General features: G+C 44.3%; 1 protein-coding gene across 19 annotated transcripts in view; it reads left to right on the top strand.

The window, feature by feature from the left end:
• The first annotated feature begins 1,198 nt into the window (after positions 1-1,198).
• HIPK2 (homeodomain interacting protein kinase 2) overlaps positions 1,199-27,567 on the top strand; it is a 175,906-nt gene continuing 149,537 nt past the window's right edge. For 5 of the 19 annotated variants that reach the window (XM_057504818.1, XM_036926082.2, XM_057504816.1 and 2 more), the window contains exon 1: positions 1,216-1,395. In XM_057504818.1, coding sequence (XP_057360801.1) covers positions 1,377-1,395 — 19 coding nt within the window. In that variant the 5' untranslated portion in view covers positions 1,216-1,376. Of the gene's footprint in view, positions 1,396-27,567 lie in introns of all 19 variants that reach the window. The other 14 variants (XM_057504814.1, XM_057504810.1, XM_057504808.1 and 11 more) reach the window with 6 other exon arrangements.

Genomic DNA, 27,567 nt, shown 5'->3' with positions numbered 1-27,567 from the left:
CTGATCCATGACTCACAGGAAATACAATTTACATCATGGTCTATCTAGTATAGTTGTCCAGGATATTTAACGGAAACAAAAGGTTTATAAAACATTTACCCTTACTAAGAGCAACGAATCCTAATATTTTCTATTACATTTCACGTTTTTGAAAGGTTGATCGCCATGCACTCAATTTATTTTATGACCAATTAATGTGTCACAACCCACAGTTTTAAAGCCACTACCTAAAAGGAGACTCCGGTCTTAAGTCGGAGGCGATGGCAGGGCAGCCCAGCAAAGACTCCGGGAGGGGGCTGACGAAGTGAGTGTGGCGACACTCGGGGCTGGGCAGAGTTTGGAGACTTCAGCTGAAGCCCGCGTGGGACCGAGTATGGAGACCAGCGGAGGCCTGGGAACGAGTCGGTGGTATCCGCCCGTCCAGGCGAGGGAGGCCGCCTCTCAGGACACGATGGACGTGACGATGGCGTGGCAACCGGATTCCCGCGGGGACTCAGCAACCGCCGGCCGCTGCCTGTCTCGAGCGTGCACGCGCGGCTCCCGCATCTCTGTCCTCCGCGGTCTCAGCAGCCCCTCCACTCACTCGTCTCCCTGCCAGCGGGCCGCCCGCTCCTTCCTCCGCAACGCACTCCGCTCCCGGGCAGCGCCCTCCAGGTGCGCGAGGGGCGACAGCCGGCCACCTGCGCCCCCGGGCACGGCGCGCCGCCCTCCCCGCGCGCGCACACGCCGAGCGCCGGCCGCCGCCGAGCCGCCGGGTCCGCCTGCCGGCCGCCGCGGGGCCGAGCCCGCCGGCCCCCGACCCCGCTGCCCGCAGGCTCCCCGCCCCGCCGCGGCCCGGCGCTGGCCCTCGCTCGGCCCTCCTCGCCTCGCATCCGTGCCATCGGCGCTCGATTGCGCGCGGACTCCGCGCTCCCCGCTCGCGCCCGGCCCGCCGCCCCCGGCCCGCCCCGCCTCCCGGCTCCTCCCGGCTCCTCCCGCCCCTCCTCCGCCGCCCGGGCAACTTTTGCCGAAGCCCCCACACACAGCCATGCTGAGCTGAGCCCCGGCCGGGGACTGGCCGCGCGCTGCCCGCCCCGGCTCCCGCCCGCCGCGGACCCGCTCGGGGGCCGCGGCCGCTCGGCCCTCGGCCTCGGCCGCTGCGCCCGCCCGCCGGCCGCCCGAGCCCCGCGCAGGGCCCGGCCGCGGCCGCGGCGGCGCCCGGCCCCCTCCCCCGGCGCCGGCCAAGTGAGGCGGTGATGCGGGCGCTGGCGGCCCCGGCTGCGCCGAGAGCGGAGACACAGGCTCAAGATGGCAGATGCCGACTGAGGCTGGGGGGGCCGAGACCGCGCGCCGCGTTCCCTTCCCCGGTGCCATGAACCGCGGACACCCCGGCCCCGATGGCCCCCGTGTACGAAGGTAAGGGGCGCCGCCCCCGCCGCCGCCGCCGCCCGGCCCCCGCAGCTTTGTTCTGCCCGCGGCCCCTCGCCGGGCAGCCCCCGGTCCCCGCGCCCCACCCCCGGGGCTCCGGCCGGCGCCCTCCCTCGCCGGGGACGGCCGGGGTCCGGAATCTCTCGGGATCGCACTTGCAGGGCGGAGAGAGGCTGGGGGGCGGCGTGGGTGCGAAGCTGGGCTCCCGCCCGAAGAAAAGGAATCGGTGGGGAGGGGGCGCCTGCAAAGGCAGATCCGTGACTGCGCTTTTTATTTGTCATAAATAAAGGAGATGCGGCTTAGCTTTCACCCCCACCCCCCCGCAAAGAAATTACCTTTAGGATCATCTCACCGCTCTGCCCTCACGGCGCCCCTCGCCGTTCTCTCCACTCCCACCCCACACTCCTTTATTCTTGGCGAGCCTCCGAATTTGGGGGGCTGTGGGATCGGAATGTATGGGGCTGGGGGTGAGGGAGGCAGAGAGGAAAAGTCCATTTCAGACCCGGACGGAACAATGAAATAGGCTAAAATCTCCCCGCATTGGCGTGTGAAAGGTAGTTTAGGGTTTGGAGTCGGGGAGGCGGCCGAGACGTTTTGTCGGTGGGTCCGGGTCCGGGCCCGGGTCCCCCCGCTTGGTGCACCGTCACCTGGCGCTGGGTCGCCTCTCCGAGGTGACTTGTCTTCAGGAAGAAAGGAGGGAGCGCAGGGCAGGGCAGCGGGGCAGCGCCTTTCCCGGGCACTCCGCTCCTAGTCAGTTCTGTCAGCTTCCAGCCAGAAATCAAACCAGAATCAACTAAGTTTTTACACTTCGGTGTGTTTTTGTGTGCTTGTAGTAGAAGGGATTTTTAAGCCAGAGTGTGCCCGATTTTTCAGTCATTTCGTCGTGGAAATGTTCTTCTCAAATCATTGAAAGAGCAGCCTTTACATACTTTTAGCGTCAGTCCATCTGGCTTTCGGTTTTGTTCAGATATTCTGTGGATGAAATAGCAAATGAGAGGGGAGAGGGCTTGTGTGCAGCGGAGAGGAGGGGCGAGGCGAGGAGATTTTAATCCTTCCATAAATCCGGAGAACATTGCTGGCCAGTGAGACAGGGAACGCATTAATAGTTTTATCTCTGTTATAAGAGGCAGATTAAAAAAAAAACGTATCTGAAAAGAAAATCTGTTATTAGTTCCAGAGCTCCAAATGAATTAGGTTTCTGGATGGAATAAAGTTACCAGTCAGGCCCTGGATAATGAGGCTGTAAATAACCTATGGACTGTAAATATTTTTTTTCAGACTCTCTTAGAAACAAAGGGGCTGTTTAGGAGGCAACAGAGAGATGTTATTCCAGGGGCTTTCCTCTTTGATTCTGAAGAACACAAGGTCCATTTAACCGTTCGACAAAACAAACGAAATTTCTGATCACTCCACCGCGCAGAATAGGACGAACCAGTGCCCCTGTGAACACGCTCCGAGAGCCCATGTCGGGCATTCATTGTTCGTCTGTGTCTGTGGGAGGGGGCTACAGTCCATGCTCCCACTGTCTGTGGAGTGTTAAAATGAAACAATTTTCTCTTTATTAAGTACCTCCTTGAGACTCCCTCTGCTGGACACTCCGGGGGAGCATTAGAAAAGGAACTTGGCATTGAATTCACAAGTATAGTAAAGGCTGCTTTCCCTTTTGCAAGGGGCTGGGTATGTGGATTGGGATGTATTTTGTCAACTTTGTAGAAAGCCATCTTGGGAACTGTGCTGTTCTCCTCCTGTTCCTTTAGTTCTAAACCCATATGGAATGTAGGCCATTCCCCCAAGGCTAAGACTTGGCACTCCTGTTCTTACTACAGTGTTCTTTAAGTGCATTACACCAAATAAAGAGCTGTGGGTGTGTAAGTGTTTCGGTTTAAGAATGATGATCTCAAAGGTCTCGGGGGCTCACTGTTTTTATTTGCAAGCCCTCTTTCCCTGCCCCACTTGACCTACCTGGTCACCTCCTTCAACCCTGTGCCTCCCTCAGTCTTTTCTGTGTGCTCTCTGAATGATTCCTACACCTTGTACCCTTTGATTCTGCAAGTATTTCTCTGTACATCTTTGTAATTCTTTTCCTGGTCTTCCTTCTCACCCCTCCCCACCAGCCCAGCATCACTCTGCTCAAGCCTAGGCCTGGGCCTTTTTGAAAGAGACTGTTGATCATGCTCTAAACTAGACAGGTAACCTCTGTAATCAAGGATTGTGTTGTGGGAACCTGCAATCACTTACTGTGATGAGTGCTTCTGAAACCCTGGTGACCTCCTTTTTCCCTCCTTGGCGACATCCACTGGATTTGGTGAACCTGATTTTTACCGTATCCCAGTCAGAATGCACGGACTTCCTGTGTGTGTCCTGAAGGAGCAGGGCTTTTCCTGTGGAATTCTCCAAGGAGAGTGATTTCTAATAGTTCTCCAGCTACTACAAAATTGAATATGGGGTTTTTCTCAGGAGAAGTCTGATGATGACAAGTGAGGCATTCAGCTGGAATTCAGGAGGGCACTCATTTGTTTAAATGGGCTGCAGTTGCCCCAGGTTGGGATATTGGGTAATGGCCTGACTGTGTTAGTGGAGCATTCTGAACTGCCAGATATTTAGAGAGATGCTGTCTTTAAATCAGAGTATGTTTGATGATATGACTTAATGGGTGGAAAGTGTCATCAGTCTTCCACAACTTGCTTTTAAAGTTGGGTTTATAAATAGCACTTGGTTTTCAGTGACTTGGTGCTGATTAAGTCAAACTTCTTTAAAAAGGTTTATTTTCTTTAGAAGGTTAAACATTCGCCCTGCAATTGTGCTTACTCCATCAACTTGCTTAGCAAGGCGTTTTTCAATATGTAGTGCAAAGGCCACCCGCAAAGGTCTATATTGCCACGGGTTCTGCATTAGAGGACCCTAAGTTCCAAGTCAGTTATTTTCCACTGTACCTGAGATGTGCCATGTTGATTAGTATTGGCTTACACAGTAAGACTTCCCAAAACTGTAATGCTGAAGTCTATCATCAGATGGGGCTGAGGACACCTATCAAAATGCCACCAAGAGGTAGATTCTGAATCATCTTCCATTAAAAGAATTTGATGACACATGTTCCAAAATATCTTTTCCTGTGTTTATGTTTTATATTTTTAAAATGAGTGAGTATAAATATTGTTTTCATTCTCACCACATTTGAGTAGTGAATCAAGGCTTATTAATTTTATCCTCACTTCCAGACACTGGGGTTCAATACTTGAATCAGAGAAACCTGGGTTTGAATATGGACATGTTACTTAACTTCTCTGAGCTTTTTCTTTTTTTTAAGCCTTCTTGGATTGCCCAAGGATCCATTAGAAACTAGTGTATGTAAAGTGCCCAGCTCTAGTAGACATTTTCTCAGTTCGTGTTAAATCCTTCTATCTTTTGAGCTGCTCATAGGCATGATGACTCCAGGGAGAGAATAACCCACAAATAGTTTAGAAAACCAATAATAGCAACATTTCAATTATTAATCTCCTGCTATTCCTTTTCCAGCTTGGGCACCAGCAACAATAAACCCCCCTCTGGCCACAGAAGAAAGAGCCTTTTTTGACCCCCTGTGTGACCTTTCCAGATTCTTTATTCCCACTGAGACTCTGCTGGTTTCAGGTAGAGATTTTCTCACATACTACGCCACTTTCAAAATGAGGAAACAAACCGTTAGAACAGAGTTTCAGGAGCTGCAGCTGTGCCTCTGGGAAAGCATCCCAAAGTATGAAAGATAATCTTTGCCCTTAAGCAGGGGGAGAAGAAGCACCCAGAGACAGCTCCCCGAGGGGCCAAGGCCTGGCTCATCATGCGTTAGACATCATTTTCCTGCAAAAGAAAATTCGGTGCTTTATGCAAGTTACAGCTGCTCGTATTTTCATGTTTGATTTTTTTATGTGTCTTCATTTCTCTTCCTTCTTCCCAGAGAGACCAGTCTTTGGGAACCACCTTTGAGGTTTATATGGAACAAAGTAGTGGTGATCAAGAGGGTATGATATGTGAACACTTTTTATTCTCTGAACACATAATTTGCCAATGCTTTCTGGTAGTCTTACGATGACAATTCATGTACTTCAGGTTTTTATCAAAGACAGGATTCAGAATAATGCCAGCAGACCTTATATAACCACCCAATAGAGTGTGAACTTGAAAGGCCCAAACTCTTAATAGTTCCATTTCATATGGCAATACCCTGTTGAATAAAAAAAAAAATTGAAAACCTGGAGTATGGGGAGGTCTTTATTTTTCCTCTAAAGAAACTGAGATGCTTGAAGTTCACAGCAGTTATTGTAACTTAGAGCCCACTTAGCATGCTGTACCCTCTGCTCACATTAACTCACTTGGTCTCCTAACAGACCCACGAGGTAGGCTCTGTCATCCCCACTCCACAGGGCACATCTTGAATGCATTCATTTAGTGAATATTTACATAATGTCCCTTGTCCTTGAGGAGTGCAGGGGGTATGGGAAGTGAAAGTCCAAACCAAATGGGCTCATGAGAGCTTGGTCTGACTCAAGATGGAATGCTTTGTTTAGGGGTGGGGGCTGTGTACCAGTTCTTAATTCTTACATGCAAATGTTTCTTAAGGTGTAAAGGGAAGACCCCATTTCACTAAATTCTCTTGAAGTATTTTCTTTATTTGTAATCCAAAAAGAATTTCTGAATGTAGAAAATACCTATGAGGAATTTCCTTAGAAATGACCATCTCTAATTTGTAGAAGTCTTCCTCTTTCACTACTGGCTTTTTATGTCCTTGTAAATGCAAATATACTTCTAATTTGCACATGCCACTTGGAGACTTTGTTTTTGGTATTCTGGGTTATAGGCTCCACTGCGGATTGACCCTTGCATCATACATGGCTGTTGGAGAATTAATTCCTGGCTTTGCTGCCTGGCTGAGATCTTGTGTTCTAGTAGTTTCACAGTACGCATTGGTGAGCAGATAGATTGGGTGGCCACTCAGCAGATGACTCTGAAAGCTGAAGAAGAAAACCCAGCTCTGCCCTTCAGAAACCCGGAGCCCAGAGCAAAAGACCTGGGATGAATCTAGTTCATCTTCCTACCTTTAGGAAGGTGAATGTCCATGACTTTTGTCAGTTCATCAAAAATAAACATTTTTATCCGGGAAGAGGCCACACTAGGAACTCAGTGGCCACTTCCAGAATTCTATTAACCTGCTTGTCATAAAATTCCTGGGTCAGCCTGAAGTCTTACCTTCTGTCATTCAAACCTGTTTTCTTTTACTCAGTTCCTTCTCTAAAACCTTTCCTTTATTTGAGGATAATAATGGGGTCTCTATAGCTTTCCTTAACAGTTCTTTGTGTCTTTGCCCTTCTCAGAACTCTTTCTAGTTTCCCCACATTAAAAAAAATGGTGGTGATCAAAACTGCATCCAATTCTTTAATAATGGTCTCATTAGTACAGCGTACAAAAGAAAAACAGCTTCAGGGTTCTTGCATCATCATGAGCCCCCAGAGGGCAAGATCCAAATATGATTCATCTGTGTATCCCCCACAGTAGCTGTTCAGTTCCTTAAACCTGGTAGGCACTTCATAAATAATTGTTGAATTGACTCTTCCTTTTAATGTATCTAAGTAATAACTTATATTACACCAGCCCTGGATTGGCGACTCATAGTTAGCTTGCTTCTGCTCAAGTCCCAAGTTTTTATTTTTCTTGTACGCGTGTCTAGCCACCCCTCACCGCAGCAATGCCATCCTGTGCTTCACTCTGTGAGTCGGCTTGATCTCTTTTAATCCCACCTCTCTGTCCCCGCTCTTCAGAACCTTACTTATCTTCTACAGTTCTGACAAGCAGAATGCAGAGGACGTTAAGTGTAAAAAAGTCAAACTACTCTAGGACAAGGAGCGAGCCCACAGAAGAATCTCAATGATTTGGTGTAATGTCAGTTCATCCAGGTCTAGAAAAGGCAATTTGTCAAATTCTTCACAGATTCTGAGTCAGCTAAAGCTTTACCTGTTTTTCCAGGTTCTCTCTGATGAGTAAGCTAGGTGTTCACGAGAGCGGCCACAAGTCCGACTTGCAGTGGGGATTCCTCCCTGTCTTTGGGCTGAACCCCACAGAAGAGCCATTTGTAAGCTTGTGATTTTCTGATGGGGGCCATGCCGTTGCCGTTAGAAAGGAAACTAGTAAAGTAGCTGCCAGTAAAAGAAAAAGGCAGCAAACCTTTATAAAACTGCAAAACAATTTTGTGGTTTTAATAGTCTCTTATTTCTAAATGTGGCATTGAAGAGATTTGTAGTGTTTTTCAAAGTGGTCTGTTTTAGCAGTTCTTGCCTAACTTCTTTGGCTCTAGTAGATTCTGATTAATTAAATGCCACTGTGTTTAAGCAGAATTAAGATTGATTGACTCTTGCATGTGCTAATGCTGTAGACTTTATAAGACCTTTATTGTCACAAAAAGAATGCAGCCTAATATATGAGTGGACAGGGGCGTTTTCCCCTGGGTTGTGCTGTCATCCTCAGTGAAAGATCGCTGAGAACCTGCCATCACATCGGGTAGGAAAGCATGTTAGGTTCATGTAAGTACAGGTTGCATCCTGATGAAATAAGATTTGTTTCTTTGTTTTTACCATTTTCCTCCCCATCAGTATTACCTCATGAATTCAACCTAAGGAATTGTTACTCACTTTATAAAATGATTTTTTTTCCGAGACCTTATCCTAAGAAAAATAATCCATCATACCAGTTCTCTTTAGAACTTCTGGTTTCATAACATTAAAGAACAAATTTTAATGGTATGTGTGCCTGGAATCCTGTTAAAAGTCACACAGTATGGAGATTTGGAAAATTGATTTGTTGGCTGGTTGTGGAAGGGTGGGTGGTTTTTTTCTTCTTCTTTCCTTTAATGAATTTATAGAGCTCTGACAAAGCCCAGCATGTAAATTCTTGAAATGGTACAGAAAGGCAGCAGGTAACAGCCTCCCCAATTTCTGTGTGACTGCACCTACCCAGGCTGATAGGAGGAGGAGCTTCCTCAGGAAAGTGCATTTCAGGGAAACTCCTAACAGGCGGGGAGAGTGAGTTACATGCGCACTGAGCTTTAGCCCCTGACCCACTCGCGGTCGCAGCTCCACCGTGGTATGATTGCTGTTACTCATTAAGTATGACCTGCACCATCAGGAAAAAATTAATCGATATTCATTATGTTCTGTTAACTGAGACTGGAAGGTTCTCTAATGTATTACAGAAATGTTTCCATCAGGAAATGGTTAAAATAAAGAAACTCTTTTCATTATACCGTGACTTTTCTTCCAGAAAGGATATAAGGCCACTTAGAGGGTTAAGTTTCTGGAAGAGGCAAAATTAATTTATGTAAATCAGTTTTGTGCATCAGCTTATTCCAAGGATGTTGGATAAATGAGGTATTCCTATACAAAGAGATGAGAGAAACAGGCAAAGCGCTTGTGCGGGCTCGACAAGGTGAATGAGCAGAGTGCATAATGCAATTCATTTGCAAAGTAATTTTGCTTGGCTGGATTGGGAAGCACAAAATAGACCAGCAGACAAGAAGGGTAGATGTTTGGGGATCAGTCGTTGAAAGGTTTAAAACGGGTCCCAATTCCAGAGACATTTAAGATGTGGAGGAGACAGTATAATCAAAATGATACTTGGACAAGGTAGTTTTTCCTGGCCTGGATGTAAGGGATGAGGCAGCCTGAGGGTGAACCTTGCGGAGGGCAGTGTGGTGTAGAGGCAGGTGTGAGCGCGGAGCGGGGCTGCTACTGGTGGTCACGTAGGAGGGCGCAGTAGAGATTTAGCAGCGCACCTGATGTTCCTTTGCGCTTTCCCCCCCACACCGTATTGCAGTGAGGAAAACCTTAGGGTCGGGAAAGCTCGCTGGTGTGGGCAGTATCATATTTATTCTGTTTTCTAAAGAATCTCTTTAACTAGGCTCTGCCCCGTTCCACTTTGGGACCACAGCTTCTCAGGATCTTGTTAGGTCACAGAATACCTGCAGTGGGGTCTTCACATATTAGGGTCGGGACTGACAGGAGGAAACTGAGGCCCAGAGCAGTGCCGAGGCTGCGCCAGCATTGCCTGGAGAGCTGCCGGGGGGCAGGGCCAGGGTTCTTGTTCCTGCACAGTGTGCACAAGAGCCACAGAACCCTGAGCTGAGCCCCACTGGGCTGCACTACCAGCTGGAGGGAGCCCCAGGGGTAATGGTTCCTGCAAGGCTGTCAGAGGCATGAACCGGGGAGGAAGCTGCTCAGCTGTGGTCGTCCTGGGTCCCTTCGCAGCGCACAGTGCCTCACCCGCCCGTCTGGAGGGAGTATTTCCCCCTCTCTCAAGGAAAGAAAGCCACATGCCCTCAGCTCCAGTGTTTAAAGAGTCTTCTGTTAGGAATTTGTTCTTGTATTTCCCTGAGAAAGTTCACAGCTTGTCACCATGAGCTACTTATTAACAAAAACAAAACAAAACAAAACAAAATCACAAGAGAAGCCAGTACAATTGTGATGAGTTTCACAGAACCTCAGAGCACCTTTCAGTCATAGAGGGTTTTTTTTTTTTAAATGCTGATTTCTCAAGGTACAGTTTAGAGACATTCTTTCTCATTGACATGACCGGAACTCGTGCCCACAGGCCCTGGGATGGCCTGGGAGCAGGCACGAGGCCTGTGGGGCAGGGATCCCCTGGGTCTTGGGGACCTGAGTGGGTCTGAGAGGGCAGGTGACCAGCTTGAGAGTGGGCACACCTCTGACCCTGGGGCCTTCTCTCCCCTTGGTTAGGTGGGTAGCTGGGACCCTGAAAGTATGAACCCCAGGCCTGGAGCCCCAGTTCCCCTATTCTACAGGCAGTGCTGCTAGGGGACTTACTGTTGTAAAAACTTAGGCAAACAGAGGCAACTTGAAATGCTCCCTGTTGATAAAAGTCTTGGCTGGTGATGGCTTCCCTGGATATTCTGCCACCTTTCTTTCCCTCCTCAACCTCTACCTTATGCTGTGGTTGCTCCATAAAGCATAGTGGATGAAACTGACCCATTTCCTGCTGCTTGCTAAGGTAGCTCAGTAACCAGCCTGTTCCTCCCACAGTGAGACTTGACAGAGAGCCTAGTAAATCCCACAGCCTTTCTGTTTTGTCAGTTTCAGCCGACACACACAGCCTCTCCTACCACTGTCCTTGCTTGGTGTCATCTCACCTCCCTGCTTCCACCTACTTACTATTTCCCACTCATCTACCCACAGCCAGGCTCCTTTACCTGTTTTTCTTTGACTCTGTGTGTCTTGGCTCTGTATTTGCCTTGCTATACTTGAAGGTGTGAGGGTCTCTGTGGAGGTATGCGTGGAACTCCCTTTTGAGTGTATTTGTGTAGGGAACTGTTTGGGAGAAGTGGTTTTCTAACTCCAGCGGGGCTGTCATCGGTCACCTGGAGGGCTTGTTAAAATAGATAACTGGGCCTTGCCCTCAGAGTTTCTGTTTCAGTAGGTCTTGGGTGGGGCTCAAGAATTTGCATTTCTAATTGAGAGCCTCTGTTTTAGAGGAAAGCATTCAGAATGAAAGATCAATAAATATGTGAAATCAGATGGTAGTTGTTTTGGTTAAAACTTTCCTTGCATATGAGAGTCAGAGACCTCTACTAGCATTAACTGCAGGTCTACTGCCTTCTGTGGCCGTGACCTCTTGAAGCCAGAGGACATTGTGCAGCTCTGCCAGCCTTCCTGTCTCTGGCTCCAGGAGAGACAAGTCCTTGTCTTCTCCAGAGCCAGCCAATCTGTAGGTCATCCACTTTGGCCCTGGGTCCCCAGAATAGACTGGGCAAATATCATTCTCACAATAATATACTATTAGTAATGAACATGAAGATCTCTATGATTCTCTCCGTTTACAGAAGTGGAAATTGGGGCATAGAGATGTTGAATAGCACATCCAAGGTCTCATAAGTAGTCACTGGTAGAGCCTGGGCTTGAACCCCACCTTATACCAGAGCATGCTCTTATCTTGACTGACTGGCTGCTCTTCTCACAGATGAGTTGGAGTGGTCTGTGCAACCTACAGGGAGATGCATGATCAGGATCCTTCTTGGAGGAAAGGGCCACATGGTGGGCTGATGGTGCTAAGTGTTAATGTTGCAAACACATTTCTCTCTTCGTCAAACAGGATCACATGAGGTAGTGAATGTGAAACACTTAGTCCAGTGCTGGCACATAGGAGGGATATAGTAAAGGGCAGCCAAGCCGTGAGCCCCCCTTTGAGCAGTAAAACAGATAAAATAACTGAGAATAACTTTGCTGAGACCTCTAAGAAAAAAATGCCCTGAGAAGATAATGATAATAAAAGCTAATAGTTACCAAGCCCTGGCCAGTTCTGTTCTAAGGGTTCACACATACCAATTCCTTGAATCCTTATAGTAAAGCTACCACTCTGTTTCAGAGGAAGGCTCTGCTGCGTGAAGTGGCAGCCTGATCACCGGGCCATCCAACAAGGTGCAGGTCTTCCCAACCCTGTCCTAGATCAGGGAGAGAAATGTGTGAACACGTTCTTCTTTCGTTCTCCTCCAAATGTGCATGTTCTCTGTTTTCATCAAAATCTGAGTAAATGTTCTAAAATTTGAGAAACTGATTTCTGTTGGTCTTCTTGATCAGATCAGGTGGTGGGCATGAACAATCAGGTCTGAAAGATAACAGTAGTGAAGGGCTAGCTCTGCCGTGTGTTAAAACATAAAGCTCCAAATTTGGTACAAAATTTGGCAGACCCATCAGTGGGGAGAATGCGTGAGCCAGATTTAAGGTCCTGTTGCCTGTGAGCATGTCGTGGATGATGAAGAAGGTGTCATGAAGCAACGGGGAAAGGAAACTTGAGTGAACCAATGGGAATGGAGAGGGACCGTGGGGTAGCAATTTGAAAAATCTCACTGGGTATCATCACCTCACATCATTATACCAACATCAGTTCCACATGATTAAAATGTTAAATTCAACCAAAGTCCATTGAGCATGTTCAATATGCCAAGTAGTATTCCAGGTGCTGGGTGTACAGTAATGAGCAAACAGATGGAAACCCCTACCTGAAGTAGTGTGCATTTAGTAGATAAAGGTAATAATCCACTGACTTTAAAACTTGAGAGAAATAGAAGTGGATACTTAACTAAACCTCTGGAGGGGTTTGAAATGTCTAAGCTTAGAAACTATGGAAGAGGTCAAAGAGGAAAATAGTAGTTTTTGTAAGTGTTAACAGTCCCAAAATCTTAAGGTTATTCTGGGTTTTATTGTCATAAATTATTTCTCAATGTTAATGTAATGTTAAGGTGTATCTGAATTTTAGGATAGGTTCTCCAAGGTATAATTACTAGGTCAAGGAGTATGAACATTTATCAGGTTCTAGATATGTTCCTCCCAAATGTATTTTTATGTTAAATTAAACCACCTAGTAAAGATTTAAATTCACCCACCCATTCAGTGAAGGAGCAGAGTTCCACACTGTTCTCGGGCCTTTGGCCTCTCTATCAGAGAACATGTTGTGTCCAAGGGATTTCAACACCATCTATATATATCAATGACTCCCAGAGTTATGATCTTTATCTAGACTTCTTTTTTGAGCTCCAAAGTCATAAAGCCAACAATCAACTTGACATCTCTGTTTAGATGTGTAAGGAAATGGAAGTTCCTAAGGCCAGGATCCTTACCTGACCCTAAACTACTGAAGGATGTAATTGGCCTACTGCTAGGCTAATGCTTCCACACCTGTAGGCAATAAGCTATTATTGACTGAGTCACTATATAAAGAGCTCTGCCCAGTGCTCTGGGAGGAGGCAGAGATGGAGGTCGATTACAGACCTGCAGACTGCTGGATGCAGACATGATTCTAGTGCTTGACCTACAGCTGGGAGAATAAACCTGGGTATAAACCCTTTTACCCCAAGAATGTTCCATTGTTATTTCTCAGTCTTGATCAGATCAGGCAGTGGGTATGAACAGCCAGGTCTGCAAGATAACAGTAGTGGAGGGCTAGCTCCACTCCACTACTCAATGTAGAGGACTCACATTGAGTCCCTAGTGAACTTGCTCAGGGATGAAACCTTCAGGCAAGACAATTGGCATCATCAGCAGGATTCATTGTAGATGGAAGAACGGAGCAGGCTGCCCTCACAGGAGGGGGTGCTTCAGTGGGCTGCCCCTGTGGATGGGGAGACATTCGAGTGTCCCCCAGTGGGCATGTGGTCTGAGGTGCCTTGCCTCCTAGAGGACTGGGCCCTACCTCAGGACTGGGGGGAGGTGGAGGTGATGCGTGAGGCGGTAGAGATGGCCCTTGGCATACTAAGGAGGTCCTTTGTGAAACAGAGTGCCCACAAGGTGGGAACCATGGGTTGGCTGTTTCTCACAGTACTAAAAAAGGCTACAGATGAGAAGAATGTGCTCCTGAAAGAGATCCTGATCACTGGGCCATCCAACACTCAATTTTTGCCAACAAAGAAATGGCAGTGTGGGAACGCGAGCTGTAAAGTGCTGTGGATTTGTTGAAGAATGAAGTGGCATTGATATGAGAAGAGGCATCAAGAAGCTGTGGAGGAAGTAAAAGATTTGTTAAAAAATGAAATGGTGTTGCCATGAGGCACTGTGGTAGGAGTTAAGGTATGTATACTAGACCCAGACAAAAGTGCCTTTCTGCCCCTGTCCTATCACAGGACCACTCTCTGGCATGCATCCTACCTGATGGATGAGATTTGCCTGTGTTAGTGTCATTAAAACATGTGTCTTATCGCCCTTAAGGTTAATCTCCTCTAACATCTTTGTGGATTAGGCACACACCCTAGCAAAAAACTGCTACTTACTGGGGTGCATGGAGTTCCCTATCAGTATTGCTACTGGCCTCCTATGGAAAGTGTGAATTGTGAACTGGGACTGGTTTGAGTACGGCTGGGATGACCTCTTGGTGGCAATTGATCTCCTCAGGCTTGAGGACAACTATTATAATTTTTGTTGTTACAAGGGTCCAGCTTTCTTGCCCAGGGACCATTGCAGAAGATTGATTTCTCCTGTAGAAAGTGCAAGTCCTGAACTCATCTGAGTAGAACTGGTTTGAATACAGCTGGAATAACCTCCCCAGGCTTGAGGATTATTCATTTTGTTACCTGTAGCATAGTTTTCATTATTATCTCTATGTTGTTGTTATCCTCTGTTGCTGTTGTGGAATCTGATTGTAATGCTCCAGTTTTCTCACACTGGGACCATTGCAGAAGATTGAGGGATGTAGATTGTGAGGCGAGAATCCTGGAGGGGTGGCATGTGAGGAAATGAAAGTTCCTATGGCAGGATCCTCACCTGACCCTAAACTCCTTGGTGGTGTGATTGGCCTACTGCTAGGCTAATGCTTCCACACCCACAGGCAGTAAGCTATTATTGACTGAGTCACTATATAAAGAGCTCTCTCCAGTGCTCTGGACAGAGGCAGAAATGGTAGATCATGGACCTGCAGACTGCTGGATGCAGATGTGATTCTAGTGGTGGACCTACCACCGGGAGAATAAAGCCAGGTATGAACCAACAACATTCCGTTGTCATTTCTTGGTCTCACTGAATCCATAGTGAACTTGCCCAGAGCTGAAACTTTCAGAACAAGGCAGGATGTCTCACTAGCATCTCAAACTTAATGAATACAAAGAAAAGAACTTGATCGACCCTCTGAAATATGTGCCTCTTCCAGAATTCTTTATTTCCATAAATGGCATCATCTTCAAGAGGTTCACATCAGAAACCTGAGAGTCAGCCGTGACTTCATTTTACTTCACATTTAATCCATCACCAAGTTTTATTGATTTTTGCCTCCCAAATATGACCATTCTTGTTTTTCACCATAATTCTGTTCTATAAAGTTGCTGCAAACACTGACTTAGTAAATATTAAGCCATTGCTCCTAGGTTAGCTTTCTGTGAGCCTCCAGTCACATCTTCGTCAGCTGATCAATACATAACCTTGTTTCATTTGTGTTTTGTTTAAAGACACCTTTTAAAATATGCATTGTTGATTCATTAACATTGAATTCATAGCCTACAGCTCTGTAACTCTTGCCTGAATGAAGCTTACTAACAGACACATTTTCTCGGTAAGGCACATCACAGCCTTTTTGCACTAGGAACACTGGGGCACTTCAGCACAATGCTTAGGGTCATTTTAAAATCCTCACCAAAAACCACGAAACATGTGGAAAATGTGATACTAAGGAAACTGTGTAAAGTATACTTGCTTATAGTGTAAGAGCTGGAACAAAAAGGCAGAGCATGACCTCATTTGACCTTATCTGTGAACATGTGCGTTTTGGCAGCTGCATGCGAGTGCCCAGGAATGACTGAAAGCTCCCTCTGAGTACTGATTTAGGGAGTACAGATAAATTTTAGCAAGCAAGTGAATTCACAAATACAGAATCTGTGAATAGCGAAGACCAACTGTGTATGGTGGACTCTAATGCTTTTGCCACTGCCATCCCCTGGTCAGCAAATTCATTCTGCAAAGGGCCAGATAGTAGGTATTTTAGGCTTCACAAGGCCAAATGATCTCTGTCACAATTGCTCAGCTCTGCAGTTGTGGTCAAAGCAGCTATAGACAATACATAAATGAGTGTGTGGGGCTGTATTCCAGGAAAACTTTATTTACAAAACAGGCTTTGGGCTGAATTGGCCCCCAGGCTATAGTTTGGATCCTGATAGCCTAGTCTGACCCACCAGTATCTCATCCAGCTGCCTTCTGACCCATCACCCACATCCATTCTTGAGCCTCCTGATTTACTTCCATGGTGATGTTAAGTGTAAATTAGATCTGATCACCCCAGCCGCTTCCCATCACACTTCAAATAAAATCCAAAATGATAAAAATCCTGAGTGTAACACTGTCCCTGCGTATTTCTCCAATCTCATTTCATACCAGTTTACCCCCCTTTGCCTGATCCTGGCCTCTTCCAGGTCTGACTGTTCCCAGCTGTTTACTGCTGCAGCACCTTTACTTCAAGTCTCGCTGCCTGGAATACTCTTCTGCGCCTGTGCCTGGCTGACTGCTGCTCACTGCAGTCATAACCGAAATGTCCCTGCCTCCAGTCACTATCTCCATCCCTCTTCTGGCCTCTGAGCACTCTGTTTTTTTCCTTCACAATTTAAGAGTTTTCAAGTACCCATTTATTCAGGTGTATTTGTTTTCCACTTGCCTCCCCTATTAGACTGCAAGCCCTGTGAAGATAGGAACATGTCTGTCGTGGTGTCTGTGTTCTCTACATGTGTTGTCTTCACACACATTACAGACACTTCCTAAATCTTGCTAAATCAATGCATGATTGTACAACATAGTTTTTTCATGCAGGTTTTTGTATGAAGGTATAATATAGAAACCTGAAAAGTCACCCTTTTAGAGCAGATAGTGTATCTTCTGAAATTGAAAGTAATCATTAAAAAGAAAAGTCATCCCCTTGAGTGAGTTTTTTTTGTCTTTATTGTCCAAGGGGATGTTCTGCCAACAGGTATATCTAGTCCATTGTTCAAGTGCTTGACTTGAGTTTTATGTTAAATTCTGCAAGTCTCCCTTTTTCTACCTAGAGGGGGTTTTGAGCTTTGCTGGTAATGTTTTCACACAGGAAAGTGGGGGTAAAATGTGCTTGAGGAGACATTTTGGCACCCCTTTTTAAAACGGACTGTGAATATCTTCTCTCAAAACATCACCCCACCTCTCTGAGACCCTAACTAGTGTTTGTTTTTTTCTATAGCACTAGTCTGTCGGAGAATAATGTTAGTTAGCAATGAAGTTCCAAATTAGAGACTGTTCCCAAGTCATTCCAAGAATCCTGCATGCTATGTGTGGACAGAGCCCTTAGCGTACTCAGGAAAATAATGCGTCATTTCTCAGTCGGCCTTTTGTAGATTAGCAGTGGTGGAATTTAAAGACTTACCTTTTTAAAACATGCTTTAATATGGGAATGGCACTTATACATTATATAAAGTTATAAAGGCAAACAAAACAGACACACAGGCATATGCGCGCGCACACACACACACACACTTCCCAGAGATTACCAGTTAAACCTTGCAGGACTTTTTCTATGCACATATATGTACAAATATATATATATATATTTTTTTACCAAAATGATATATTACTGTTTTGGAATCTGCTTTTTTCAGTGAACATGTTCCAACCTTGTATTTCAGTAAAGCTCATTTCGTTTAATTCCTTGTCTATTCAGATTTACATAATCGGCCCCCAAATGTCCTTTGAAGCTGGTTTGTGGAAGTCAGTATCTAATAGAGGACCGTGCACTGCATCTGGTTGTCCCTTCCTTTTAGTCTCTTAGTCTGGCACAGTGTCTTCCTGAAGAAATGGGCCAGTTGCATGCAGAAGCTCTCACCTTTAGATGTGTGGGGTTGCTTCCTTAGGGCAGTGCTGAGCTTGACTGTCCATGTATTTCCTATATCTAAAGGCTTGATGGATTTGAATTCATCATTTGTGGCTAGAATACCCCAGAGGTGATTCTGTGCATTTCACTCACTTCCAGTGACCCACTGTTAGTGAAGCTAACTAAGATTGACCCCCTGGGTGGCAGCCTGAACCCTCCATGGTCCAGTTCTGTTTGCCCCCATAAGACCAAAAATCCATGTGGTGTAACTTTGCCATATAGGCCATTTCCTGAGTGGTTTCAGCACCAAACAATAATTTTTTGCCTGAACACATGTATTCATTAGGTTTTGTAAAATGATGTTTTTCTAAATATTTCATTTCTTATATTAAATAGAGCTTTTCCTCAACTATTGGGGGTGTCTGGTTACCCTGAAATAACAGGTCCAACTGGAAAGGCAGGATTATTGCCAGTAGGCCCCTTTAATCATTGATTTTCAAAGTTAAGAGTTGTGTAATAGCCATTTCAAATCGTGAGAAATGAGTTTTTTCTTTTTTTATCATTACGTAGTCATGGGTTTTTATTGATTTGGTATGTTTTAATCATTAATCTTTTTGTTACAGTCCTAGGCAGTCAGACCCCCAGCAGCTAGCTCCTGTGACCTTTTTTCATAATCTTGAAAACCTTTCTTGCTAAATGGCACAAGATGCCCCAGGCCCATCAGACATTTCAGTGATGTTGGACGATGGTAATAGAGACCACAATCTGGACATTAGGGTGGTTATTGCTACAGAGGTAACTTGTTTCTGGGGAGTTTCAGTGGACAGAGCTAGAAAACACACATGATTAAAAATTAAGAGTTTTGACTGACTGTTCAGTTTGGTTTTAATTTCCCTGTGCTTTCACTTAATTTCCTCAGTTTTACCATTGTACCTCCTTTCTCTTCTATAAAGATCTTTATTTCTTCTTTTATCCTATAAATGTAGGAATAAAGTTTTAAAATACCAGTATTTATATTACTATAAATACTGGAACTACAAAGGAAAGTTTAACACATCTTTTAAATTTTTGTCTTGTTCTTAGAATGGATCCAATTAAGGATGTATAATTAAAAACTGTGTTCTAAAGTCCCTAAAAATACTCTTCCTCAGGGTGACTGCGTCAACAGTTTGACATTTGGGTAGGTTCATACCTTTCACTTTCTTTTCAGTTTAAGAAATTTTTAAATGTAGCTTTTTAAAGATAATGTAATGCATTTATATGACTGAAAGGTCAAAACTATGTAGATGTTAAATCTATTTGACAGGTATGTGGGATCATGTTATGTTAGTCTTTCCACATTTCTTTATGTTTGAAAGTTAAAATAATTAAATTTAAAGTATGGTAGTTCCCCCTTAACCACGGGAGATACAGTCCAAGACCCCCCATTGGATGTCTGAAACCAGGGATCGTATTGAACCCTATACATACAGTGTTTCCTATAAAAACACTGTGTGTGTGTGTGTGTGTGTGTGTGTGTGTGTGTGTGTGTGTATATATATATATACACACACACATAAATCATATACATATATTTTCCTATATACACATTATACATACCTATGATAAAACTTAGCTTATAAATTAGGCACATTGAGAGATTAATAACAATAACCAATAATAAAATGGAACAATTATAACATAACAACATAATAATACATAACATAATATATAATAATATAATAGAACAATTATAACAATATAAAATATAACATTCACATTAAGTGAATGTGTACAAAATAAGATACAAAATATCTTACTGTACTCATCTTTCTTCTTGTGATGATATGAGGTGATAAAATGCCTACATGATGAGATGAAGTGAAATGAATGATGTGACCATTGAGACGTAGCATTAGGCTACTATTGAACTGACGATATATCCAAAGGAGGGTCATCTGCCTCTGGACTGCAGGTAACTGAAACTGTGGGTAAAGATTGACAACTGTGTATAGAAAGATATACACAATGAAGTCTTGCCATCTTTACTTTGTTCTCTCATAGGCCAATCATTTTTATTAGTATCTGTCTTAACCCTCTGCACTTTTCATTTTGCAGATTCAAATTGTGTATTGTGTTGTGTGTGTTTATGTGTGTGTATGTACTCATTATTTATTTATACAAACATATATGTATATTGTTCTACATCTTAACTGGAGCTCTGTCCTCATTAGTACCTGAAGATTATCTTCAGTCTTTTTTTATGGCCACAAAGTACTCCATTTTGTTGACATGCTATGGTTTCTGGAACATTAATATAATCTGGGATTGTATCCAGTCTTTTGCTATTTACAAACCATCTGTAATGGATAACCTTACATACACATGTAGGTACATTTGTGGGATACAGTCCTATAATGGGGACTGTATGGTCAAAGGGCAGGTATATCTGTAGTTTTTTTTTAAAGATATTGACAAATTCCTCCTGTTTAGGATTTCTACCATATTTCACTCATAAAAGTAATATAAGTATCTGCCTGTTTCCCTAGAGCATTGCCCATAGAATCTGTTGTCAGACTTTTGTATTTTTGCTGGTAGGTGAGAAATGGTATTTCAATGTAATTTTACTTTTTATTTCTTTTATTATAAGTGAAGTTGAGCATATTTTCATTTGTTTAAATGTCACTGTATATTTATTTTTATGTAAACTGTGTTTTGAACATTTTCCTACTATGTTGCTGGTATTTTCTTTGTTATTTCTAAGAGCTCTTTATATATTGTCTGTGATACGAGTACAATGTTTTTTCCCAGTTGGCCATACATGTTTTGATTCACTTATGGTGGTGTCTTTTGCCTTTCCAAGGGCTATTTGATTTTAGGTAATCAGACTTATCTTTTTGTTTATAGCTTCTGTGTTTTGATTCAGAACTAGAAAGACATTTCCTATTTCAGGTTTTTAAGTTCCTTATACTTTTGTAATTTTATTTTTTCCATTTACATATTGTTTCGTTTGGTGTTTATACTATGGTATATTCTGAGGTTTAGAGCCAACTTGATATTTTTCCAACCATCAGTTATCCCAACACCATTTATTAAAAAGTTCATATTTTTCTCACAGTATCGTAATGTCTACTTTTTCATATATTAAATTCCTATAGGCTTGGAGGGTCTGTTTCCAGACTATTTTTCCATTGGTTAGTCTGTTGTTAATTATTGAGATTTATGCTATCTTTTACTATCTGAAAGGTCTAGTCCTCCCTCATTGCGCTTCCTTTTCAGTTTCCTGGCTGTTCTCCTTGTTTATTTTTCCATGTGAACTTTAGAATCAACATGTCTTGATTTCAGAAAAAAAACCTGTTGATATTTCCATTGGGATCACATTAAGTGTATGAATTATTTTGAGGGAATTAACATATTTCCAAGGTCAAGTCTTCTTATCTAAGATCATATTTTTCTTTCCACACATTCTTTTGTGTGTGTGTGTTAGTAATGCTTAAAGTTTTCTGTATATAATTTGTATATCTCTTTAAGTTTATTCTTGTAAATACAGTCATTAATTGGTTGCTGTTGCACATGTGAAGCCTACTGATTTCCGTATGTATTTTTAACACCTTTATTGAGATATAATTCACCCATTTAAAGTGTACTGTTCAGTGGTTTTAGGATCTTTACAGAAGTGTGCAGTCATCACCCACTACCTAATTTTACAGCATTTTCATCAGCCCAAAATGAAACCCTGTATGCATTCATTAGTAGTCATTCCCCAGACCCACCTCCCCTCCTTCTCTGGAAACCACTAGTCTACTCCTGATTCTGGAATTTCACGTAAGTGGAATCCTACAACACATGGTCTTTTGCAACTGACTTCTTTCACTTGGCATCGTGTTTTCAAGGTTCATGCACGTTGTGGCACGTGTCTGTCTTTCTCATCATAGCCATCCTCATGGGTGTGAAGTGGTATCTGTGGCTGTGACCTGCTGATCTCTGTATGTATTTAGTTTCCTTTTGCCGCCCACCCCAGTGATACTTCATGAGGGCAGGAGTGGGCTTTCAGTTCGAAGTCCCCAGGCCTACCACAGTGCCTGGCAGACATTTGATATTCAGTAAATACTTATTGAATGAATGTAGGCCACCTCTACTTTTTAGAGTTAAAATGTGGTTTAGCACATATAAATTAATTTTTATTTTACCCCAGGCACAACATAATTAGAGGGTGTTTTTTTCCTCCTCCTCTGGGAAAGTCATGTGTTAATCTAACAGCCCAGTCAAAACAATTTCATATATATGGTTTGTGATGATCAACATTACTTTTTCTTACATTAGAATAAATGACTGAGAGTTGCTTGTTCATGTGTCTAGGAGATTCATTATCTTTTCAGGAGGATGATTTTGAGCCCTAGATTCTATTATTATTGGAGGCTGTTTGGTAACATGCATAAGGTAGAGATGAGAAATTAGGTAAAGGTGTTCTGGGCCTGGGAACAGGGATTTTGAATGCGATTGATCAGCTCATATGTATTTTAAAAGTCCCAAGTTTATTAAGAGTACGTTCCAAATTTGTAAGGTAGTAGTGTGGACACAGATCACATATAACAATAGAACAAGGTGGTATCAGTTAAGATTAGGGTCTCAAGCTAGCCTTAAAGAGTATTTCAGAGAGCAGAGCTGACCCAAGTATGAGGGTAAGAGGTATATGGGAATCTCTGTACCTTCTTTTCAGTTTTGCTGTGAACCTAAAACTGCTCTAAAAAATAAAGTGTAGTAACAAATATTTTGTAGGAAAAGGGAAATAATTAAATGTCAGAAAAAGAATATTAAATAAGAAACTATTATTTCTCTTTAATGTCCGTGTATGAAGAAAGATTTTTTATAGAAATAGGTGAGACTGTGTGTGTGTGTGTGTGTGTGTGTGTGTTTGCAGGAGACTTTTGGGTCACTCTCCAAGGATTTAAAGGCTGAAAATACTGAATTTTTTTTTTGGTATGATTAACATACAATTACATGAGCAACATTGTGGTTACTAGATTCCTCCCATTATCAAGTCCCCACCACATACCCCATTACAGTCACTGTCCATCAGCGTAGTGAGATGCTATAGAATCACTGCTTGTCTTCTCTGTGTTGTACTGCCTTCCCATGCCCACCCCCCACATTATGTGTGCTAATCATAATGTCCCTTTTTCCCCTTATCCCTCCCTTCCCAACCGTCCTCCCCAGTCCCTTTCTCTTTGGTAACTGTTAGTCCATTCTTGGGTTCTGTGAATCCACTGCTGTGAAAACACTGAATTTTTATATTGCCCGAATTTTGTTCAAAATATGTGATTTTTAACATGATTATTACCCTTATATTATTAGGCATGTTTAGTTTGGGGGTAGGAGAAAGAAAGAGAGATTGATTAGCTCACTGATTCATTCATTCATTGGTTGAAGGAGACAGACTGATTTCCCTATAGTGTCTGGGCCTGAGAGGTGGGCAAGGTAGAACATGATTCGAAAGAGTATGTATTTGCTGTAAGGAAACATTTGCCTGAAAGGAATTAATTGAGAATTGAACTGTATGAGATAGAAGCAGTATCTGAAGGGCAGATGGATCTTTTTTAGAAAAGGTAGCTGTGGCTCCAATTTGAATCAGTGATTTGAAAGCCACAGGGAGCAGATTTAATCAAACTGTAAGGAAGAACATTACAATGCTGCAATCTCCCCACAAATGGACAGTCCTGGGGAACAGTGATTCCTCTAGTGCTGGAGGTATTCAAGATGAGCACCTTTCAATGGAACAGCTGGAGAGGGGGATCTTGCATGACATGGTCAGTCGCACTACGTGACCTTTAAAATTTCTCCTGAGAGTGCACGTGCTAGACCTGGTAGGATAGAATGTGTCTGAAGAATGTGGCTCTAGCTCTGTGCCCCATGACCTCCATGAAAAGACCCCATATGCCCAGTTCTACTCTCCCTGTGCAAAATGAAGCTTCAGAGGGGCATCCCCTTGACCCAGAGCCTCAGGTGACAACACTTGCCGAGCATCTACCATTTGTATGCCTTCTGTTACGGAGGACTTCCATAACATAATTGTTGTTCTTAAAATGGGTCTGAAATTTAAAGGACAAGGAGCTTAAGGCCCAGTACTCCTCTTTCTAGCCTTTCAGTTCAGGCCCAAGTTCAGGGTGTCTCTCAGTGAAAAGTAGGTCCTGAGAGAACCAGGATGGGATCCTAAACTGGAGCAGAGAGCAGCCTGGAGCCTCCAGCATTCCCTGATCCCTCTGTTTCTGCGTCTGGCTCCAGTGTGGCGCCTGCCTTTGAGGTCAGGTTGAAGCCCAGGGGCAGGGCTGCTGTCCTCCTCCTGCTCCTTGGTTATTCATGCAACCTTTAGTCTAGGAAAAGTGCCAGTCTTCCCTTCCAAGAATCATATCTCCCTAAATGGGGCAATCTGCTTTTAAATGCCTCCTCAACTGGCGCCTTCCCCATCTCACAACTGGCATAATTAAAGGAACAGTTTCACCTTTTTAACTGCTTGTACTGTGCTAGATCAGGGTGGGTGACTAGGGTCATGTTGGGGTGTGTGCGTGCACATGTGCACAAATACCCTGTCCTGCATCCCTCCAAGTGGTCATTTTCAGAAGTGTTAAAAGAGTCATAGGTATGTATAAGCTTTAGTTTTGCATTTTCCCAATTGTGGTCAACCTAAACACATTTTTTTTTTCAAGCATGCTGCCTCCTATGATGCACAAGGCTTTTAGTATCTTGCTGGGAAAAATGCATGCTGGGCATGATATCCTGTCTGCATGATCCCAAGTTGGGATTTGCTTTACCACTCATGGCATTGGTATCTTTCTCCACTAATCTTCCCCCGTCTCCTCTTACACGCTCAGTCTCAGGTGAGTGCCAGGGTGTTCCTCATCTGCAGTCGGGGCGGGTCTGAGCGAACAGTATGAGATGGAGGGAGTCTCCCGTGGTTGCGCATCCTCTCTGATTTCCAGCTCAGCTGACAAGCCAGCCCCTTCCATCTGAGCTCCTTTGGAAGCTGGGTTTTTATTACCTGCCCCTCGGCTAAAACCAGAGGCCTCTCTAAGGGTATGCCTGCGACTGCTGCTCCCCTCTGTCCGTGAAGGCAGCCACCGTTCCCAAGCTCACAGCAGTCAGCCTTTCAGCAGCATTTGAGGCCCACTGTGGGTAAAGCCCTGTGCTGGGTGGTTCAGCTGAGAATAGCATAGAAAATACAACCGTGCAGTCTGGATCACTTTAAAGAGAATCAGAAGGACCTCGGGACAAATGCCCCCCTGTGCTCTCTAAGTGTAAATAGACACCCTTCTGTGGGACATGCACTCGGAGTCGATTTCCTAGTTGCAGGGATGAACCTGTGCTTGTGTCTGCCTTGCTCGTCACCCCCTTTGGGATTAAAGGGGACCTGAGCGTGCAGAAGTCAGCCCAGAGCAGTAGTGTTGGGCTGTGTTGGAGTAAAGGGGTTTTTCAGCCAGACCAGAAAGTCCACTGAGGGAAAGCCCCTCACATCTCAGCAGAACAGGTGTGGCCAGTTCTCCACGGGCTTCAGCAGTTTATTGTTTTTGTTTCTGCTGTGAGGAAATACAGGTCAGTGAAAGGGTTTGCTTTACAGGTGATGACTTTGGAGAATCGTGTCCTCAGAGGCAAAAGAAGCCTAAAGATCCTAGTGCTGAGGGAATATTGGGCATAGTGGCCCTAACCCCGAGAAGTTAGCTTTGGGTGCTTTCAGGAAGATTATGGGCTTTCCGCAGTTCAGAAGGGAGAGAGGTGAGCGGAGGTGAGAAAACCACATGCAGCCGTCTTGAGGAATGAGCAACCACGACGGACTTCATGCCAGGCCACCTGCAGTCTGGCAGGTGGGGTTACCAGAATATGGAAGAACCTGACTTTATTTTGCCATGTGCAAGATCACTTGGAGGATGGAGAAGAGCTCCATGACACTCCACTGTGTCTCCGGGACATCTATGCTGGAGTCCTTGATGCAAGCGGAGCAAGGCTTGGTGGGAAACGACTGACATCCAGGGGCAGCAGAAGCAGGGAGACGGCGAGGGAGGGGCCGGGGCGCAACAGCAGCCTGGACGTCAGTCCCTGTTCCCCCAGAAGAAAACGTGTCTGTGGGGCGGAGGAGGTGGGTTGGAGAAAGTTTGCGATGGTTTCTGAGTCTTTGTGCCCTTGCGTGTCTCTAAGAGAGAAGCAGATGGACAAGGCAGTGTTGTTGGGAGCAGCTGTCCTGAACGTGGAAGCTACTTCACTCGGTTGCTTGGAAATGGGTGGTAGGCTTTTCTGACCTCCTTCCCTCCTTTGTAACATGTTCTTTTGTGGAAGAGCAAGAGCTATTCATACACGGTGGTGGAAATTTTGGTACTTGAGTTTCTCTGGGCGTTTATCAGAGGTTAACCTTCTAGACCTCCTGGGGTTCAAGGAAAGATTTGGAGAGCTGCATTTAGAGGAGAATTTTGAGGAGTGTTTTGGTTCTTGGGGCACCTGCCTCCCTCTGGCCCCTTCTCATTTCTCATTTATCCTCCTATCTCCCGAAGGGTGCATTTAGTGCCTAACTCTTAGTGACAGTAATACTTGTGTGGTCGGCCCAGCAGAAATTTCATCCATCCATCCATCCATCCACCCAAATAAACTATTCATCAAACAAGGAAAGCCTCCCAAGAGCCTCCAGCGTATCTCCTCTGCCTTATAGTACCGTACCCGGCCCAGATCAGTGAGTCCAGGCGCAGGAAGTTACTAGCTAAGACTAATCAAGACGGGCTCCTGAGTCACACGGGGAAGACGGGAGGTAGTTGGAGGGGGTGGTGATGTTGGGGGTGACATCTGAGCCAAATCAGGGTTCTGCCAGAGGAGAGAGCAGGAATGGCTCTTAGGAAGGCAACTTAGAGTATCTGCTTCAACATACTAATTTTTTATTTTTTACTCTGTTATTTTTTAACTATAGCATTCTCTAAGTTTGGTTGTATTTACTATGGTAATTTAGTTGATTTCTGTTCCATTAATTATTTATACCTCACCTTGTTCTACAAATTATGATTTGTTTTACCATATAACCACATATGCTATAATAACCAGTACAGTACAAAAAAGAACTTAAGAACAGGACTGGGAAAAATACAAATAAATATAGAAATTCAAAGCCAGGGGGAAAGAGAATCACAGATATGCAGATAAAAAGGTCCCCACATTGCTTTAGCTGAGTTTCTCCTTGTCTGTGAGCTTCATAGGATTAAGAGACAAGGAAAATATGGTCACATCAGTAATTCTTGCTGCCAGAGAAGGAAAACATGCTAGTCCAAGAGAAGCAAAGAGTTTTTAGTTGTAAACTAAATTTTGCATATGGACTTCATGATCTAGGAGAAACTGGGCAGTAGCATGAACAGGGTGCTCAGCATCCCCATAGCAATTGGACAACTGGGTTCTCACAGCTCTTTCTCACAGCAGTTCTCAGCGGCAGCTCAAGACATAACATCAAAATGCAACTCAGTGAATGGAATTCTAGCCTTCTTTTGGTGTGGTTCCATGCGGTGCTACAACCCAGAACACCCAGTGGAGTTGCTGTTCTACATGCTCATCAGACAGTCTTTATAGACTGGTGTGTGTGTCTGTATATATACATATATATGCATATAACACTATACATATATATAAGAAGAGATAGTTTGAGGTTATATCCCATTGCCTACCATGTGTATTCTGGCTCACTGATTGAGGCTCTAGGAATCGACCTGGTAAGCTTGACATCTTCTGCAGAAATTAAGGACTCTATTTGAAACACTCACAGAGGAGAGTTCTATTTTTGTAAATAGGATAATTGGGTGGAAAACTGTGCTAATATCT

Source organism: Manis pentadactyla, chromosome 7 (genome assembly GCF_030020395.1).
Source record: "Manis pentadactyla isolate mManPen7 chromosome 7, mManPen7.hap1, whole genome shotgun sequence".
In the NCBI taxonomy this organism is placed as follows: Eukaryota; Metazoa; Chordata; class Mammalia; order Pholidota; family Manidae; genus Manis; species Manis pentadactyla.
The sequence above is the reverse complement of the archived record's forward strand: the minus strand, read 5'-3'. Positions and strand labels throughout refer to the sequence as shown.